The sequence below is a fragment of the Silurus aristotelis genome (genome assembly GCF_946808225.1).
Source record: "Silurus aristotelis genome assembly, chromosome: 23".
Taxonomy (NCBI): Eukaryota; Metazoa; Chordata; class Actinopteri; order Siluriformes; family Siluridae; genus Silurus; species Silurus aristotelis.
Window position 1 is genome coordinate 17,309,186 of NC_139596.1, and position 18,949 is coordinate 17,328,134.

At 40.9% G+C, this 18,949-nt stretch overlaps 3 protein-coding genes across 7 annotated transcripts in view; 2 read left to right on the plus strand and 1 right to left on the minus strand.

Annotated features, from left to right (window-relative positions):
• The window catches only part of kremen1 (kringle containing transmembrane protein 1), a 65,891-nt gene extending 62,662 nt beyond the window's left edge, over window positions 1–3,229 (plus strand). For both annotated transcript variants that reach the window (XM_083527410.1, XM_083527411.1), the window contains exon 10: window positions 1–3,229. This exon is cut by the window's left edge and continues 1,838 nt beyond it. The gene's annotated coding sequence lies outside the window, so the exon portion shown is untranslated.
• Window positions 1–18,949, minus strand: part of LOC310718570 (uncharacterized protein) — a 219,197-nt gene that overhangs the window by 196,351 nt on the left and 3,897 nt on the right. The window lies entirely within an intron of this gene.
• Window positions 12,561–17,983, plus strand: coq5 (coenzyme Q5, methyltransferase). The gene is made up of 7 exons (XM_083526725.1): window positions 12,561–12,803; window positions 14,230–14,379; window positions 14,505–14,726; window positions 16,385–16,491; window positions 16,599–16,687; window positions 16,791–16,902; window positions 17,653–17,983. The coding sequence occupies exons 1-7, from the start codon at window positions 12,602–12,604 to the stop codon at window positions 17,752–17,754; spliced, it is 984 nt and encodes a 327-aa protein (XP_083382851.1). The 5' UTR covers window positions 12,561–12,601; the 3' UTR covers window positions 17,755–17,983.

The following is an 18,949-nucleotide window of genomic DNA, read 5'->3' on the forward strand; positions in this document are numbered from 1 at the left end:
AATGTGGAATAGGTTGTTCAAAAAAAGAGTTTTATGATTGGGTGTCCACAAACTTTTGGCCGTATAGCATACTTAAACTGATAAGTTAATCATTCATTTGTGACAGAGTTCGAACATATCTGAGGTAAATGTTTATAGTACTAGAGAAAGCTCTGGTGAAAACGGAACTCTTAGCTTCATGCTAACTGGAGTATGAATGATTATAACTAGCTTCGGAAACCGAAATGAGTGAAAACAGTAAACACGTCTTGGCTAATCGACTATGCTCACGATCAACAATATTCATTTTGTACTTTTTCTCAGCTTCGTTGCTTCACCGTCTTGCGCTAATAGCCTGCACGTGGGAGCGAGGAAAAGTGGTGCATTCTTGTGAAAACAATCCTTTCTTTCTCCTTCTCCTCCTCTTCATCCTCCTCCTTCCTCTGGTCCCTGGCTCTGCGACGTCACGTCGACTCTCTACATTCTTCGACTTTATTAGAATCGGAGCTGTTGTTCTTGCGTTAACTACAGTGCTGCCACCCGTAGTGTCGGGGGTCAGGACACCAAATTCTGTCTAGTCACGTTAAACATTGTGAACGTGCCAAAGCGCTTACTACTGTACCAAACGTAGCCAAAATGTGGTTTCTGCTTTTGTGAGTCGAGTGGACTGACATTTTATATGCGCCATGACGTTGTGTTGAACGCTATTCCAGTTATTTATTTTTCTGTAAAACGAGATAGTTTGGATAGCTTAAATTCAACAGGACCTTTGGCGAAATATTAGCATGAACAATGCTAAGCTGGTAGTCTTATTCTTAGCTGTTATGAAAAGGCCACACATTTTCACTACACCATTTACACTTATCTTATTTTATCTTCATGCGCTTATATGCTAACCAGTTGCCCAGCAACAGTGTTCTTACAACTTGTATGCAGAACATACACTATACAGACAAAAGTATTGGGACACCTGACTTTTCCTGCGTATATGCGGTACAATACGTAGGAACGATGCCGGGATGTACAGCTGTCGACAGAGTTCAGATGTCTCTAGGTTAGAGCGCGGATTTTTTTCTTTTTGAGTTATTGGTGTTTTAAAGCCCAATTTTAGCTCTTGTCTCTCTCCTTTTTATTATCGCCGCCAGACAATGAAACAGCACGTCCTGCTCCACCCTCCACTCGCGAACTAGCACGTGTCTACGCACACACTGCCACAAACATATACTGTAAAGTTTATACTTTACGGTAGCGTAAATTGCTTTGTTTTGCTAAATTATGTACTGTAATGTGTTAAATTATTTGAAAAAAAAATGTATATACTGTACTACCCAATACTGATCATTCTTGATTCTTTCATTCACTGATCACTCCTCGGTAGGCTAGGCCATGTCTCGACTTACGATATTTTCATGTTACGATGATGTCATTGTAATGCATCTCCATTGTAATATATATATATATATATATATATATATATATATATATATATATATATATATATATATATATATATATATATATATATATTGCAAGGTTTGTAGAACATTTCAGGCACTTATTTGAATCTTCTTCAGCTGCTTTCATTAGGGGTCGCCACAGCGGATCATTCGTCTCCATAACCCCCCCATCCTCTACATCTGCCTCTTCCAAACCAACTACCTGCATGACTTCCTTCACCACATCCATAATTTGAATAAAACTGCAAAAAATAAAAAATCCTAACATCAAATTGTACTGTAAAGGCATTTTAATGACGTTATCATCTCAACATAATAATCTCAGCTGTTTTGACCAATTCCATTCCATTCCTTTTTTTTTTTTAAACTTCTTTATAATGCAGCACTTCCTACTGAAATCTTTCAGCGCTCTCACAGCTATACCTCTCCAACCGACCCTGTCCGATCTTGGCTCGGCGTGTGAACGTTCCGGTTATTCCTACCAACATTGCATTTTGTTTGTTTGTTGTTTTTTTCTATGCTTTTATTTAATATGTAATTGCCTTTTAATTGTACTGTAATTTCTTTTGATCTTTTTTTTTATTATTATTTGTTAAAGAGAGTAAGGTGTGTGCTGATGTAACACTTTCAGGTCACTATTACCTGCACTGTGGGGACTTTGTGGAAAGTTGGACTCTACCAAACTCGACATTAGGGTTTGTTGTGTAGCTAACATTAACCGCATGCTTGAAAAACTTCACATGCCAAAATGTAAAATCATTCCTTATTAATAATCAGCACACGCCTACACGTGACCATTTTGATTTATGTGGCACTTATTTTACACGTTTTTTTTTGTATTTTGTTTTGTGTTTGCTTCAAAGCTTCGACTCTGTGGGATTTTTCTTTTCTGTGGTTACTCACACCAGCTTTGTATCTGTGGCTATCTGAGTACTTGTTTTTTTGTTTTGTTTTTTTTTTATCTCAAACTTTACATTCTTTGCAGTTTTGTTTGTTCCAGTCTTTCTAAAGACACAACCCAAGTCATGTGACCGTTCCGTTTGAGTGTGGAAGAAGAAAGCGTAACAGACCAGACCATTATAGTGAATCGGGGGATAAAATAGGGCCTTGTGTGTGTGTGTGTGTGTGTGTGTGTGTGTGTGTGTGTGTGTGTGTGTGTGACCTCAGACTTCCAGTAAAGGACTCGCTTTTCTCTTGTCCTCTCTTCCTGCTCAGATCTCAGATCCCCCAGACGAGCGAATGCCGCGGTCCCGCCTGTCATAATTACCGCATGAATAAATCCGAGTCATGGAGAAACTCATGCATACAAAAGCTCAGAAAGAAAGAGAGAGAGAGAATGAGAGAGAGAGAGAGAGAGAGAGAGAGAGAGAGAGAGAGAAAAGAACGACATGAACCAAAAAAACCAATAGTGACAGCTCCTATTCATCAAGGTCACATTAATGGCAGACGATAACGTCCTGCACGTCCCCCTAAACCCCCCCCCCCCAACCAACCCATACACACACACACACACACACACACACACACAGTCACAATCACAGCACAGCACAGCTCCACACAGCCACGCAGCAGATCCACAACTTTCAGGGACGTTTGGGAAAGAAAAAAAGAGAAAGAAAAAAAAAAACAATGTCATTGTGGTTGAATTGTAAATAGTGAGATTTTTAATTTATACAGTAAGTTATTTTGGACTTCAGAATTGGACATAATCTATCTTTTGTATAAGTAAAGTACGTTTCTAGTTTTTATTTAATGTGTTCAGACTGCCAAATAAATATGCATGTTTCTTACAAGTGCCTGTCGTTTCTGGTTTGTCCTCTGTGTTGCCAATTTATTCATGAAAATGGAAAGAAGGATTTAAAATGCATAGGATACCGTGTCCTTTGGGGGGAAGGGGGGGGGGGGGTAGTTTTATCGTTCAGGTGGGAATATAAACTTTTTATTTATTTATTTAAGAGTTACATTGAATTAACGTTTATTTGTTGTATTTTGTCCACAGAAAGGTCCATGTAACCGACCTTTACTTTATTCTAGTATTATTATATGCTGCATGGACAAAGGTTTGTGGACACCTGAGCATAAGGTTGGTCTGAACATCCCATTCCACATTTACTCTCATCTATTCATACCGAATGTAGTTCCCGTTTGCTCTTATAATAAGCTCCACTCTTCTGGGAAGATGTGCTATTAAACTTTATGGAGATTCATTCAGCCACAAGGGTGTTAGTTCAGTTATTTGCTGATGTAGGTGAGGTGAGAAGGCCTGGGGTTCAGTCAGCATTTACATTCATTCATGTTCAATAGAGTTCAGGTCACAGTTCGAGAAAGAATCACATATGAGAGGTGAGCAGCGAGAAAAGGTGAAGTTGATACTCGTTTTTCTGTTTTATTGTCCATCACTGCCACACTAAATTGGTGGAGATATATTCACTCCATCATCATGGACAGGATGTTAAATAGGTGTCCCGAGTTTTAAAATGATTTAGTTTCAATTCAGTTCTTATTAAATACCAAACAAATGACTTTAAGCCCAATATCTAAGTAATGAGCTGTTAATGTCCATTAGCTAAATGAGTTTAGGAGGCTCAATGGCTTTCTAGACATTTCAATTGTCATCATTATTTTTTAGAAATCTCAGGTAAATAATAAATATTGATTATGTTTGATGTTAATAACTTTGGCAGCTGAAGAAGAATTGTAATACATTAATAATACACCAGTTCATGTAACAGCAAATGTTTTGTCTTGTCACGTTCATACACCACAATGTCACTCAAGGTTGTCAGTGTAAAAGAGTTACATTATGGTCTAGCTAGCTAAACTATTATACTAGGTCCATTTATAGCTAGGGGGTCTATACTTCCTTGTTGCCTAGCAACAGCATTTTTACAATTTATCGCATGACGTGCAATCGTCTTCCCATGTCGAAAGGACAAACGTGCCATGAGATACTATTCAGAGTGTTTTTGTGTGTGTGTGTGTGTGTGTGTGTGTGTGTGTGTGTGTATTCATATTCATCAGTTCATGGAGCTGTGCTCTGTTCACACACCTACCTCACATTGTGGGGACAAAAATCATGCCTACTAAAAGCAAATGCAAAAGCATACTGGGGACACGGTAATTAGGACTCTGTGTGTGTGTGTGTGTGTGTGTGTGTGTGTGTGTGTGTGTGTGTGTGTGTGTGTGTGTGTGTGTGTGTGTGTGTGTGTGAGAGAGAGAGGGAGAGAAAGAGAGAGAGATAGAGAGAGAGAGAGAGAGAGAGAGAGAGAGAGAGAGAGAGGTAATGGATAATATGCATGAATGCACTTTTATTGATACTATAGTCTCATGTTTATGAATGAGACAGTTCAAGGCCACACCTCTTTACTGGTACACCTGCAGTATGCAGAATGTTGTGAGCCCACGCCTCTTTTACTCCTACTTATACACATAGACGCCACATCGATTTTAAGAGGACTGACAGGTACAGAAGACACATCTACTTAATTAGAACAACCATACAGCTGCCACACCTCCTTCACTTTACAGGATAATTGGAAAACCGCACCCCCTTTACTGGGACTGACTGGCATATAGGCCACACACCCTTAACCAAGACTAACAGGTACAAATGCCTTCTCTGTGCAGGACAGATGCAAGGCCATTCCTACTTTGCTGTTACTTTTAAGCATAGAGGCCACACCTCCTTTTATTGTATTAACAGGTACAGAGGACTGTACAATAAATGCCACACCTGCTTCACTCTCCAGGACAGATGCAAGACCACGCCTACACTACTGGTATGCACACACAGTGTGGAAAATAAGTATTTGAACACCCTGCTATTTTGCAAGTTCTCCCACTTAGAAATCATGGAGGGGTCTGAAATTGTCATCGTAGGTGCATGTCCACTGTGAGAGACATGATCTAAAAAAAAATCACAATGTATGATTTTTAAACTATTTATTTGTATGATACAGCTGCAAATAAGTATTTGAACACCTGTCTATCAGCTAGAATTCTGACCCTCAAAGACCTGTTAGTCTGCCTTTAAAATGTCCACCTCCACTACATTTATTATCCTAAATTAGATGCACCTGTTTAAAGTCGTTCGCTGCATAAAGACACCTGTCCACCCCATACAATCAGTAAGAATCCAACTACTAACATGGCCAAGACCAAAGAGCTGTCCAAAGACACTAGAGACAAAATTGTACACCTCCACAAGGCTGGAAAGGGCTACGGGGAAATTGCCAAGCAGCTTGGTGAAAAAAGGTCCACTGTTGGAGCAATCATTAGAAAATGGAAGAAGCTAAACATGACTGTCAATCTCCCTTAGACTGGGGCTTCATGCAAGATCTCACCTCGTGGGGTCTCAATGATCCTAAGGAAGGTGAGAAATCAGCCCAGAACTACACGGGAGGAGCTGGTCAATGACCTGAAAAGAGCTGGGACCACCGTTTCCAAGGTTACTGTTGGTAATACACTAAGACGTCATGGTTTGAAATCATGCATGGCACGGAAGGTTCCCCTGCTTAAACCAGCACGTGTCCAGGCACGTCATAAGTTTGCCAATGACAATTTGGATGATCCAGAGGAGTCATGGGAGAAATTCATGTGGTCAGATGAGACCAAAATAGAACTTTTGGGTCATAATTCCACTAAACGTGTTTGGAGGAAGAAGAATGATGAGTACATCCCAAGAACACCATCCCTACTGTGAAGCATGGGGGTGGTAGCATCATGCTTTGGGGGTGTTTTTCTGCACATGGGACAGGGTGACTGCACTGTATTTTTTTTTTAATTATGTCTCTCACAGTGGACATGCACCTACAATGACAATTTCAGACCCCTCCATGATTTCTAAGTGGGAGAACTTGCAAAATAGCAGGGTGTTCAAATACTTATTTTCCTCACTGTATAGGCCACACTCCCTTCACTAGGACTGACAGGTTCATAGGACATACCTCCTTTTCTGTAGACGACAGATGCTAGTCCATGCCTAATTACCTGGTACTTACAGTCATATATGCCACACCCATTTCACGAGGATTGACAGGTAGAGGACACACCTTCTTCATACATGACAGATGCATGTCCCTGTCTACTTTCCTCTTACTTACAGACACATAGGCCATGATCCTTTTACTAAAACTGACAGGTACAAATGTCACACCTCCTTCGCTGTCCAGGACAGATGCAAGGGCATGCTTTCTTTACTGGTACTTATATTTAAATAGGCCACACCCCTTCATCATGACTGACAGGTACAGAGGACATGCCTTAATCTTTGTACCAGACAGATGCAAGTCTATGCCTAATTACCTGGTACTAACAGTCATAAACGACAAACCCCAATTCTCTAAAGCAGACCTATTTCTTACATGACAAAAACATAGCCCCGCCCACTTTCCTGGTACTTATACAGGACCATACCTCCTTTATTGGCACTTGGACATATAGGCCACACCTCTTTCCTAGTTACTGACAGATTTATAGGCCACTCCTTTTTCAGTGGGTCTAAATATGTTTTTATACTCCCACTATAAAATACTTGATCACCACAAGTTCAGCAATATGGGTTGTGTGTGTGTGTGTGTGTGTGTGTGTGTGTGTGTGTGTGTGTGTGTGTGTGTGTGTGTGTGTGTGTGTGTGGGCAAAAAGTGATTTGTTTCTGAAAGTGAACTCGTGTTTTCCTGAATGCTTGTGAAATGACTCGCAGTCACAGTCCAAACAAAGAGTGTATTGATGTGTCACGTGTGTGAGACATTTTTCAGCATGTAGCTGATCCAGTCTATCAACTCATCAGCACATATGCGTACACTCGCACACACACACACCTACAGACACACACATACACAACACTAAACACAAAAAAAATTAACACAACATGAAACACATTCTTTAAGTCACATTTTCCTTATTAATACATACAGAATTCTGCATAATTTTAATAGGAACACCAGTGCACCTGCTCATTCAAGTGCAATGATCCAATCAGCCAATCAGGTTGCAGCAGGACAACACGTGAAATTATACAGTTACAGGTCATGATCACATCTGTTCATCATGGCACCTGTTAGTGGGTGGATTTATTTATTAGGCAGCAAGTGAACATTTTGTCCTCAAAGTTGATGTTAGAAGCAGGAAAAATGGGCAAATGAGTTTGACGAGTTGTGACGTCTAGACGACTGGGTCGGAGCATCTCCAAAACTGCAGCTCTTGTGAAATGTTCCTGGTCTGCAGTGGTCAGTATCTATCAAAAGTGCTCCAAGGAAGAAACAGTGGTGAACCCGCAACAGGGAATGTGGGCGGCCGAGGCTCATTGATGCACGTGGAGAGCGAGGGCTGGTCCGTGTGGTCCGATCCAACAGACGAGTTTCTGTAGCTCAAACTGCTGAAGAAGTTCATGGTGTTAATGTTTGATGGGTCACGACTGTAAAGCAGCAAAAGAGGGACCAACACAATATTAGGCAGGTGGTTATAATGTTATGCCTGATTGCTGTATATCTGTATCATATACTTCATTTATCTCAATCTCTAATATCACAATTTCTTCATTGGATCAGTCTGTCAGTCAAAATAAAACACGTCTATAAAACAATCTAAAAATAGTAATAAATGACAGAAGATTAGGATTCAAGATTCAAGATTTTACTTGTCACAAACATTATACAGTCATTATACAGTCAACCCTCGAAAATTCACGGGTTCTCATTTGGAACCTAACTAATTGCAGATTACCTTAAAATTCGTGAAAATCTTCAGCGGAAACAAATCATCAGGAACGTTAGGATTAACATTTTAAACTGTGTTTTCACTAACAAACATTTTTTAAAACACTCTATTAGTATTAGTATTAAAGTGACAATGTCTAGATGAATTCACTTAGGTACCACAGGGGCTGAGGGGCTGCGCCCAAAATTCTTCAATTTTCAGAACTCCCATAAGTTCCGCAGGACCACTGTATACAGTCGGGTGAGTTTGCTGGCCAATCAAGCACATGGATACGATACCAGGTATTAGTACTTTTGGCAGTGTGGGCAGGTGCCAAATCCTGCTGGAAAATCTAATCAGCATCTCCATAAAGCTGGTCAGCAGAGGGAAGCATGAAGTGCTCTAAAACTTCCTGGTAGACGGCTGTTCTGACCTTGGACTTGAAAAAACACAGTGGACCAACACCAGCAGAAGACACGACTCCCCAAACCACCACTGACTCTGCAAACTTTACACTGGACCTCAAGCAGCTTGAATTCTGTTCCTCTCCTCTCTTTCTCCAGACTCTGGGACCTTGTTTTCCAAATGAAATGCAAATTTTCTTTAATCTGAAAAGACGACTTTGGCCCATTGAACAGTCCAGTCCTTGTTGTCCTTTGCCCAGGTAAGACACCTCTGATGTCTCTGGTATAGGAGTTGTTTGACACAAGGAATGTGTCAGTTGTAGCTCATTGAGACATCTGTGTGTGGAGGCTCTTGAAGCACTGACTCCAGCTGCAGTCCACTCTTTGTCAATCTCCCCAAATTCTTGAATGGGCTCCGTTTCACATTTTTCTACCACATTTTTCCTTTCATTCAACTTTTCATGAATGTGCTTGGATACAGCAGTCTGTGAACAGCAGCTTCTTTAGCGAGGACCTTTTGTGTTAAAACCTCCATGTGCAGGGTGTCAATGATCGTCTTCTTACGTCTTCCCCCATGATTGTGGAACCTGAACCAGACTGAGACACCATTTAAAGACTCAGAAGACCTTTGCAGGTGTTTGGATTTAATGAGCTGATCAGACTGTGACACTACGAGTCTCCAATATAGAACTTCACAATTTTCAATTTTTTTTAAGATACTGAATTTTGGGTTTTCATTAGCTGTAAGCCATAATGATCAAAATAAACACTTGAAATATATCAGTGTGTGTGTGTGTGTGTGTGTGTGATGAATCTACACTGGCAATCAAAATTAGAGAACAATTTATAAACAATTGAACAATTCTGAAATAATGTCATCTTCACTGCTCAACAGTTGAAGGAGTTTTTGTCCTGTCTATACCATGCTACCAGAACACCTTTTCCACAAAATAACTAAGGCATTTAAAAAAAAACATTATTTTGCAGAAAACACACTGATCAATATTAGAGAACACTTTCAGATACCTCCCAGTTATTGGGGTTAATCTGGTACCTGGTGCTAATTTCCTTTATTATCTGTCAACCCTTATTTAACTGGCAGCCTACCTTCCAGTTTCACTGACTCTGCAAGATGGTGGGCCGTTCTAAAGTGACTGAAAGCCTCCGGCAGCAGGTTGTCCAGATGAAGGCCAAAGGGATGACCCTATCAGCCATAGCAAGACAAGTTGGTCGTTCCAAATCTGATTTCAAGAATATTGAATCTTTACAACATCACAAACTCATTTAAGTCCGCCTAGAAGGCTGGTCGGCCACGGAAGACAAATACAAGAGAGGACAGGATACTGCAGAGGATCTCAATGGGCAATCGTTTCCACACTGCAGCTGGAATTGCTCACCAGTTCAGCGCTGAACAGCGTAAGGATCTGTCTCGTCATACAGTGTCTCGACGTTTAAGAGCATTTGGACTGAAAGCCCACTCTGCAGTGACCAAACCTCTCATTAGCAGAAAGAATCAAAAGGCTAGATTAAGCATGTTGTGTGGACAGAGGAGAACTGGTCCAAAGTTCACTTCAGTGATAAAAGCAAGTTTAATTTATTTGGGTCCGATGGGAAACATTATGTTCGGCGACCAACTGGAGAAAGACTGAACCCAAAGTGTGTAAAGAAGTCAGTGAATAGTGGAGGAGGAAGTGTCATGGTTTGGGGCATGTTTTCTGCAGCAGGAGACTGCGCTCCATGTCACACAGCAAAACAGGTAAAGCAGTTTCTTGAAACTGAAAACATTGAAATAATGACATGGCCTGCCCAGAGTCCTGATCTCAACCCAATAGAGAACCTCTGGAAAATCCTTGGTGACAAAGTTATGGCCAAGAAACCCACTACAGTCACCGAACTGTGGAGGAGACTGGAAGAAGAGTGGACCAAAATCCCACCAGAGCAGTGTGAGAGACTAGTGCTGTCCTGTGGCCGCAAATGTGCTGAAGTCATTCAGAGCAGAGGCCTGGACACTTCCTACTAATTGCTGACTGTTGTAACCTTCAGAAAATTTTGTTGTAATCTTTTTCCATGCTACAGTCATTGTTGTCCTCTAATTTTAATCAGTGTGTTTTCTGCAAAATAATGTTGTTGGGTTTTTTTTTGTGGAAAAGGTGTTCTGGTAGCATGGTATAGACAGGACAAAAACTTCTTCAACTGTTTAGCAGTAAAGATGACATTTTTACAGAATTGTTCAATTGTTTATAAATTGTTCTCTAATTTTGATCGCCAGTGTATACAATATACCAGTTTCACTTTTTGAATTGAATTACAGAAATAAATAAACGTTTCAATGATGTTTAATTGATTGAGATGCACCTGTATATATGCATTACATAAAGATCAAGTGGTAGTTAAAAATAGTGCAAAATCGTCAAATTGTATGAAATGTAATGAAGTGTGACGATAACAAAACCGAAAACAGTAACAGTAGCAAAATAAGCTGCTGTGTGCAAATGCAGACCGACACGAGTACTGAGTACACGAGATTCAGTACTGCTGACTGGTCCAGAACATTAATTTGTTTTATTTATTTATTTATTTTTGCTGTCTGCATTTGGACAATGAAGATGGAAGTTTTATGATTGATTCCTCTTCCGAAGAGCTGGTTGGCCTAATAAAAACTCTTTTTTTTATTTATTCTTTATTCTTTATTTATTATCATTTCTTTACAATCGTTTTCATGAAAAAGTTGTTAATTTGACCCACTTTCACACCACTCATTCATTCCAACACATCTACATCTCATTCATCTATATATGTGTTTCTCCTTTTCCACTCAGTCTGCAGTCTCTGTCTTTTCTCTCTCGTTTCAGATCCCACACTGCAGAAAGCCCTGAAAAGCCAGCGAGACCTTCACACTCTTGAACCTCCAGTGTTAATGTAGTGAAGAACATGAGATGAAGAGAGCCCCCTCGGTGCGAGACGGCCGAGTCAAGGAGGTCCCATCGTCTCGTCTTACAGCCTGACAAAGACTTCAGCTGGAGCAGATTCGGTATGAAAGGACTTTAAACCCGAGGGAAGGGTGTTGTTTCACACTCTGTGATTCTCTTCTCTTCTGGAGGATCAGGTCTCATCAGGACCACAAACGCTGCCATTCAGATGAAACCGAAACTGGACCTGAGTGCAGAGTTCGGTTCCCTCATTAAAGCTTTTTGAACACAAGCTGAGAGTGACAGAAGGGTGAGAACTGAACTCTGAGCATGTCAGTGGTTTTACTTCTGATTAAATTCAACCATTTTTAAAAAATGAGACACTGACCACAAACATATCTAACCAGATGAAACACTTTGCATGCCTAAAGTCCTTTAGTTTATTTATCTTTTTTTTTTTTTTACAGAAGGCTAATGGGGATAAAAAGTAAGGGAAGCTCATAGCCTCTGGTCTGGCACTGTGTGTGCATCCTTTGGGTTTAGTTTCCAGCTCCAGTGCAAGTGGACTGACTGATACTTTAACAGCTCTGAGCTCGGACTAGACACTGTTTTACCCTTTAAAGATTACAGTTTTTCTCAGTCGCTTTGGAGCGCTTCTCATATTATCATCCTTAATATTTACAGACCAGTAAGTGCATTTCTCAAAACCCTGCTTTTCTTAAAACCTTTGTTCATCTGTCAAAAATAAGCCTTTGCCCAAGGAACATCTCATTCCCATCAGAATGACGAGTCCTATTGTCATTGCTCACAAACAAGATCATCAGTATAACGGCGCACAGGTTCTGTTTTTCCTGATATAAACTACCGTTTGGATTTACATTTATATTAATATAAGATGAATTATATTAGATTTTTCCTGTAATTTAAAATCTGTCTTGTTTTTTTGTTTGGTTGTTTTTATTTGTTTGTTTGTTTAATAATTTTGAATTGATGTGCTAAATATACTATGACGTGAAATAAATCTAAAGATCAGATCTGATCCCAGGTTACTGATCAGTCTCTCAGTACTCAGCCACAAAGCGGCGCTCTTTGATTATCAGCGTTCGAGCGCCCGTCGCGCGTTTATGACGTCAGACGCAATCAGTCCAGATCAAAGATGGCGGCGTCCTTTAGAGTTGTCATGAGGGGAGCGTTTCAGTGCGCGGCTCCGACCCGCAAGTACGTGTGTGGAGACCGCGTTACCTTCTCCCCGAACTCGGCAGGAGGGTGGACATGGCGGAGCTACACCTCAGCGTCGGGAGGGAAAAGCGTCCATTTCGGGTTCGAGGCGGTGACAGAGGAGGAGAAAGCAGAAAGAGGTGAGAGAGAGAGAGAGAGAGAGAGAGAGAGAGAGAGAGAGAGAGAGAGAGGGAGACAGACTGATAGAGAGAGAGAGAGAGAGAGAGAGAGAGAGGGAGACAGACTGATAGAGAGAAAGAGAGAAAGAGAGAAAAGGAGACAGACTGTCAAAACAGACTGATAGAAAGATAGATAGACAGGGCGAGAGAAAAAACAGATCATGGAACGACCTGCTCAGTCACCACATCTGAATCCTACTGAACTGCTCTGGGATGAACTGGATCACAAGAAAAAAATCACCAACTAGTGCAGAACATCTTTTCCAAGTTTTCTAAGAGACACGGTGAAGTATTTCAGCTGAATGTTTGGAGAAACGAAGTGTCAGGATGCTGAGAGCGTGTAAAGCCGTTCTTCATGCTAACGGGAGATTTTTCCATAAAACTGAAGTGGAACAACTTGTTATTGCTGGAAAGTGACCATGGTATAAGGTGATAAATAAAAGTCTAGGTGTGAGACCTTTCACCACTTTCATGCTCTCTGATTCACATCACGGCGGTTCTACAACATACTATTAATTTATATTTAAGGAAACGAGTCCATCTAGTGGCCACATCATGCCACTGCAGCATCCCTAGATTAAGTTTAAATTATAAACATGGACTCGAGTCGGAATTTTAGAACTTTAGTATTTTACATTCCCTTTATCGATAATGTTTGTGTACATGGCAGCTGCTCCGTACACACTGCAGTACATCTGAAACAACTAGTAGACAGCAGCATTTAATACCTTATTACATTTTTATTTACAGATTCTGACTCTGTGTGTGGGGTAAGTGTTAGCCAGGGGGTTCAGTGGGTGGGGTAAGTGTTAGACAGGGGTTCAGTGGGTGGGGTAAGTGTTAGCCAGGGGTTCAGTGGGTGGGGTAAGTGTTAGCCAGGGGTTCAGTGGGTGGGGTAAGTGTTAGCCAGGGGGTTCAGTGGGTGGGGTAAGTGTTAGACAGGGGGTTAGTGGGTGGGGTAAGTGTTAGCCAGGGGTTCAGTGGGTGGGGTAAGTGTTAGCCAGGGGTTCAGTGGGTGGGGTAAGTTTTAGCCAGGGGGTTAGTGGGTGGGGTAAGTGTTAGCCAGGGGGTTAGTGGGTGGGGTAAGTGTTAACCAGGGGGTTAGTGGCTGGAGTAAGCGTTAGTCAGGGGGTTAGTGGGTGGAGTAAGCGGTAGGGTAGGGTAGGGAGGGTTTAGTGGTTAAGAACTTAAGGATCAGAATGTTGTGTGTTTAAATACCAGCCCTACAAAGCTGCACTCATGGGCCCCTGAGCAAGGCCCTTAACACCTTAGCTGCTCAGTATGAATGAAACAGGTCACTGAGTAAAATGATGTCATATGCAGTACGTGTGTGTGTGTGTGTGTGTGTGTGTGTGTGTGTGTGTGTGTGTGTGTGTGTTTCCCTCAGTGTATAAAGTGTTTGAAAGCGTGGCTCAGAAGTATGACGTGATGAACGACGCGATGAGTCTGGGCATCCATCGGCTGTGGAAGGACACACTTCTGCGTGTGATGAATCCTCAGCCTGGGTTACGCCTGCTGGACACGGCTGGAGGCACCGGTACACACATTTAACCCATATGCCGTATCAAACTATAAAAAATAAAAAATGAGTGAAATATTTGTCATGGCTTAAAAAAGTGAAAATAGAATAAGACTGAATATTAACGTGTGTGTTCTGTGTAGGCGACATCTCGTTCCGCTTCCTGAATTACACGCGTTTGGTGCGTGACAGACAGCTGCGTCAGAGAGCGCGGGCCAATCAGACACCTTCGTGGCAGGACATCTCCAGCGGTTACGGCTCGGAGAGAGTGGAGCTTCCAGAATCTCATGCGGTGGTGTGTGACATCAATAAAGAAATGCTGAAGGTGGGGAAAGAGCGGGCGGAGAACGCTGGAGTCACCTCAGGTACCGTGTCACTGTAACAACTTGAACGGCTGTTACATCAGACCGAGTTCATATTGTGTATTTGCTTATTTATTTTCGTTTATCAAACAAACCATCCATCCATCCATCCCTTCCCCCATCCCCCCCCCCCCCCTCCCTCCCTCTATTGAAATGGTACTTTTGTTCAGTTTAAACATTCAGTATGTTTTCTATGTTCTATTGTAAACTTTGGGACTTTGGGGGACTTTGGGGGACTTTGTGTCCTTTCATGCAACTGTGAACTTGTGATTTTGCTGATGGACCTTCTGAGAGCTCTTTGGAAAGTGCTAACCGACGGAAATAAAGTTACGGTGTGCTGAGACGCCATGGATTATAATTTCTTTCTTTTTTTCTTGTGATCGCGACAAAATTTTCTCGACATAACAAAAGTTGTTTTCTCGATATTGCGACATTGTTTTCTCGTGAATTCGTTGTAAAAACCTTCTACCTGTTCCTGGTGTATATCATGAAGAACAGGTTGGCGTCAGAAATTTGAGTCCCTGATCAAAGTAAAAGCGAATGCGATCGTCCATCATGACGCTGCGATGATGCACACTCTTATGCCGAATACACAGTAAAAATTAGGTTGTGATAAAGATAAAATTGCAGTAATTCGTTGCTGTACTTAAGTAGTTTTTATGTATCTGTATTTTACTTAACTACTTTTATTTGGGGAGATTTTGACTGTAACTTCACTACATTTCAAAGTCAAATATTTGACTTTTTACTCAACTACATTTAGTGAAATCAGTCACTTTTTATTTACGAGGATAAAAACGTAACCGGTGAAACACGCAGCGAGTCACCAATCAGGATCGAGCGCACTCTCTGTTTTACACGTGTTCTGATCGGCGCACGGTGTATCTACTGATCACCAACATACAGTTCAGCATCAGTTCAACATCAAGCAGAACATTTGGAGAGGAACAAATGATGAAGAAACTCCAGACTCGAACTCGCCACATCACACGTGACCTCATTTACACTATTTTTTGTTAAAAGTAGTTGAAAAGAAGGTTTTGGACGTGTGGATAATTTTAATAGAAATCAATCAGTGTTTAAGTCATTAATATCATTCTATTAATAAATCAGTGTGCTGAGAGTCACATTCGAGTCTTTTCACCTAAACTGAGTTGATTGAATAAAGAGTCTTGTGATTAAAATGATAAGAGGAACATTAAAAATTATAAATCATAGTACAGATGTTTCCCACCTTACGAACGAGTTACGTCCCGAACGACTGTTTTTTGTAGTACTGTTTAATTATTGTGTCGTTTGATTCTATCATGTTGTGTAGTTGTAAAGTGGTTATTCTATGTTGTGTTGTGTAGTAGTTCTATTCTCTTGTGTTGGTTAGTAGTTCTATTCTCTTGTGTTGTGTAGTAGTTCTATTCTCTTGTGTTGTGTAGTAGTTCTATTCTCTTGTGTTGTGTAGTAGTTCTATTCTCTTGTGTTGTGTAGTAGTTCTATTCTCTTGTGTTGTGTAGTAGTTGTGTTGCTGTATCTTTTTGTTGTTCTGTAGGTTACAAGCCCCTATTTAAACACCTACAAGCTGACCAGCACCTATTTAATGATATTTGTGTGTATTGTGTTGTGTGTGTGTGTGTGTGTGTGTGTGTGTGTGTGTGTGTTGTGTGCAGGTTTGTCGTGGGTGGTGGGTGACGCAGAGGAGCTTCCATTCGACGACGATAAGTTTGACCTTTACACCATCGCGTTCGGCATCCGGAACGTCACTCACATTGAGCAAGTAAAGACCATTTCCATTAATAACTACTTTATTTCTCTATGAAGCTGTAGTCTAATTCTGTGTGTGTGTGTGTGTGTGTGTGTGTGTGTGTGTGTGTGTGTGTGTAGGCCCTTCAGGAAGCTCTGCGTGTGCTCAGACCAGGTGGCCGCTTCCTGTGTTTAGAGTTCAGTAAAGTGTCGAATCCTCTTCTTTCCAGGTCAGTTGTCACTCCCCCAGGTTTTGGTGTCACTCGTTGTGTGTCTGGTTGGTTTGAGTGTCAGTTACACCGTATTAATGATGTTGGTGGTGATGTTCCACAGGCTCTATGATGCCTACAGTTTCCAGATGATTCCAGTTCTAGGTGAGGTGATTGCAGGAGACTGGAAGTCGTATCAGTATCTGGTGGAGAGCATCCGCAAGTTTCCAGACCAGGTAACTGTGCAGGACTGCTACAGCCTGATACTGAATATTCCTCATGGAAAATCATTGTTCTCTAGTTCAGTGTTTTCAGATGGGTGGATTGGTGGATTGGTGGATGGGTGTGTGATTTGTTTGATGGATGGATGGGTGGTTTATTGGATGGATGGTTTGCCTGTTTGATGAATGGATGCTCAGTTGGTTGGTTGGTTAGTTTGTTTAATGGAGGAATGGAGGGGGAGGAATGGTTTCTTTCATGGATGAATGGTTTACCTGTTGGATGGATGGTTGGTTTGCTGGATGGATGGAGTGAAGAGTGGGTGGTTTGATGAATGGATGGTTTGGCTGTTGTATGGATGATTGGTTGGTTGGTTGGTTTGTTTGATGGGTGGATAGATAGATGGTTTGTTGCATGGATGGTTTGTTTAGATGGATCTGTTTTGTTGAAAGGATGGGTGGATGGACAGATGTTTTTTATGGCTTGATGGATAGTTTTATTGATGAATTTGTTTATATGTTGGATGGATAATCCTATGGATGCATGATTTGTTGGTGTGTGTGTATATTCATGTACTTCTACTTCTACATAAGTGAATGAATAAAAAGTCTGGGCTGACTCTGAAGGCCAGACATGTGCGAGCCTCCACCAGTCTCCAGAGACTTCACGTGTCCACATGCTGAATCCTGCACAAAAAAGCTGCTGCATTAGAAATTCATATTTTAAAATATTTCTTATTTTTTTCTGCTTTTATTTATTTTGAACAGGAAACATTTAAAGAAATGATCGAGGACGTGGGTTTCTTGCGAGCGCAGTACACTAATCTCAGCGGAGGAATCGTCGCTCTCCATTCAGGGTTCAAGCTTTGATTGGTGTCTTACACATAAACACACACTCACACACAGAGAGATGGAGCGTACCATGTACACACAGAGGGGATACAAGCTGATGATTCCTGAAAGAAAAACTCCACGTGGACAAGTTCTGCAAACGTTATGGACACAATGCTACATGTGCAATCGAGTAATGCAGAACCTCCACAGAAATCATGACCATTCACAGATCATGTTTAAAAGATAAACTTCATCGGAAATGAAATGTATCTCATTGTGAAGCTTCAGTTTGTTCCTGAAGGATGCGTAAGGCTGAGAAAAAGACGTCTACAGCTCCCAGGTTGGTGCTCAGCTCTGAGAACTGAAAGATGCTGAGTCGTTAAAATACACACAAAACCTGATATAATATTTTAATTAAAAAAATTCTATCATAAACGCAGGTCTGAATTTAATTTTAATTTGACTAGTGCAAGAAAACAGGCTGAAGGTTACCACTTGATCATAAAGACATCCATCCCCTAATTAGACCCCATTTGCTGCTATAGTAAGCTCCACTCTTCTGGAAAGATGTTCTACTAGATTTTATGGAGATTCATTCAGCCACAAGAGTGTCAGTAAAGTCAGGTAGAGAGAAGGTGAGGAGGTCCCTGGGGTGCAGTCAGCATTCACATTCATCTCAAAGATGACCAAGCAGAGTAAATAGTAAGTATGCATTGGGAATTAATTGGAATTTTTACTTAAATGAATGAATGCAGCACAGCTTTAATGGCAGATTTAAACTATTGCCAGCGTTCATCATTTATTTGTAATGTAATTACGAGCATGGCGACAAAACGACAAAAACCGGAGCAAAGCGAGTTGCATGTATAGTGTATTTATCGGCTTTAAAGGATTTTCTGGTGTTGCTTTAGCTTGTATCACGTTCAATGCCGTTCACGAAAAGAGGTTGAATTTATTTTTTCCCCCACCTGTTCTCCATCACCCCAAAAATGGTAATACATCAAGATTCAAAATATCAAGTTCTAAACAAGTTCAAAAATAGAGAAAATAAAAGTGTAGCTGTGTAAAATACTTTAAGTGATGGTTGCATTAATGATTTGTTTGTTTGTGGTTGCTGAGTGTATGAACTTTATTTTTAATAGAGAAAATTATATATGAAGATTAATGAAGAACACAAAAAAAGAAAATCTTGCTGTTAAAATCTTGCACCCCACCTGTCATGTCTTCATTT

Coding starts and splice junctions, on each gene's coding strand:
- coq5 (XM_083526725.1), top strand. CDS start 12,602: ATGGCGGCGTCCTTTAGAGTTGTCATGAGGGGAGCGTTTCAGTGCGCG. Junction 16,492..16,598: donor ACGTCACTCACATTGAGCAA/GTAAAGACCATT, acceptor GTGTGTGTGTAG/GCCCTTCAGGAAGCTCTGCG. Junction 16,688..16,790: donor TCGAATCCTCTTCTTTCCAG/GTCAGTTGTCAC, acceptor GATGTTCCACAG/GCTCTATGATGCCTACAGTT.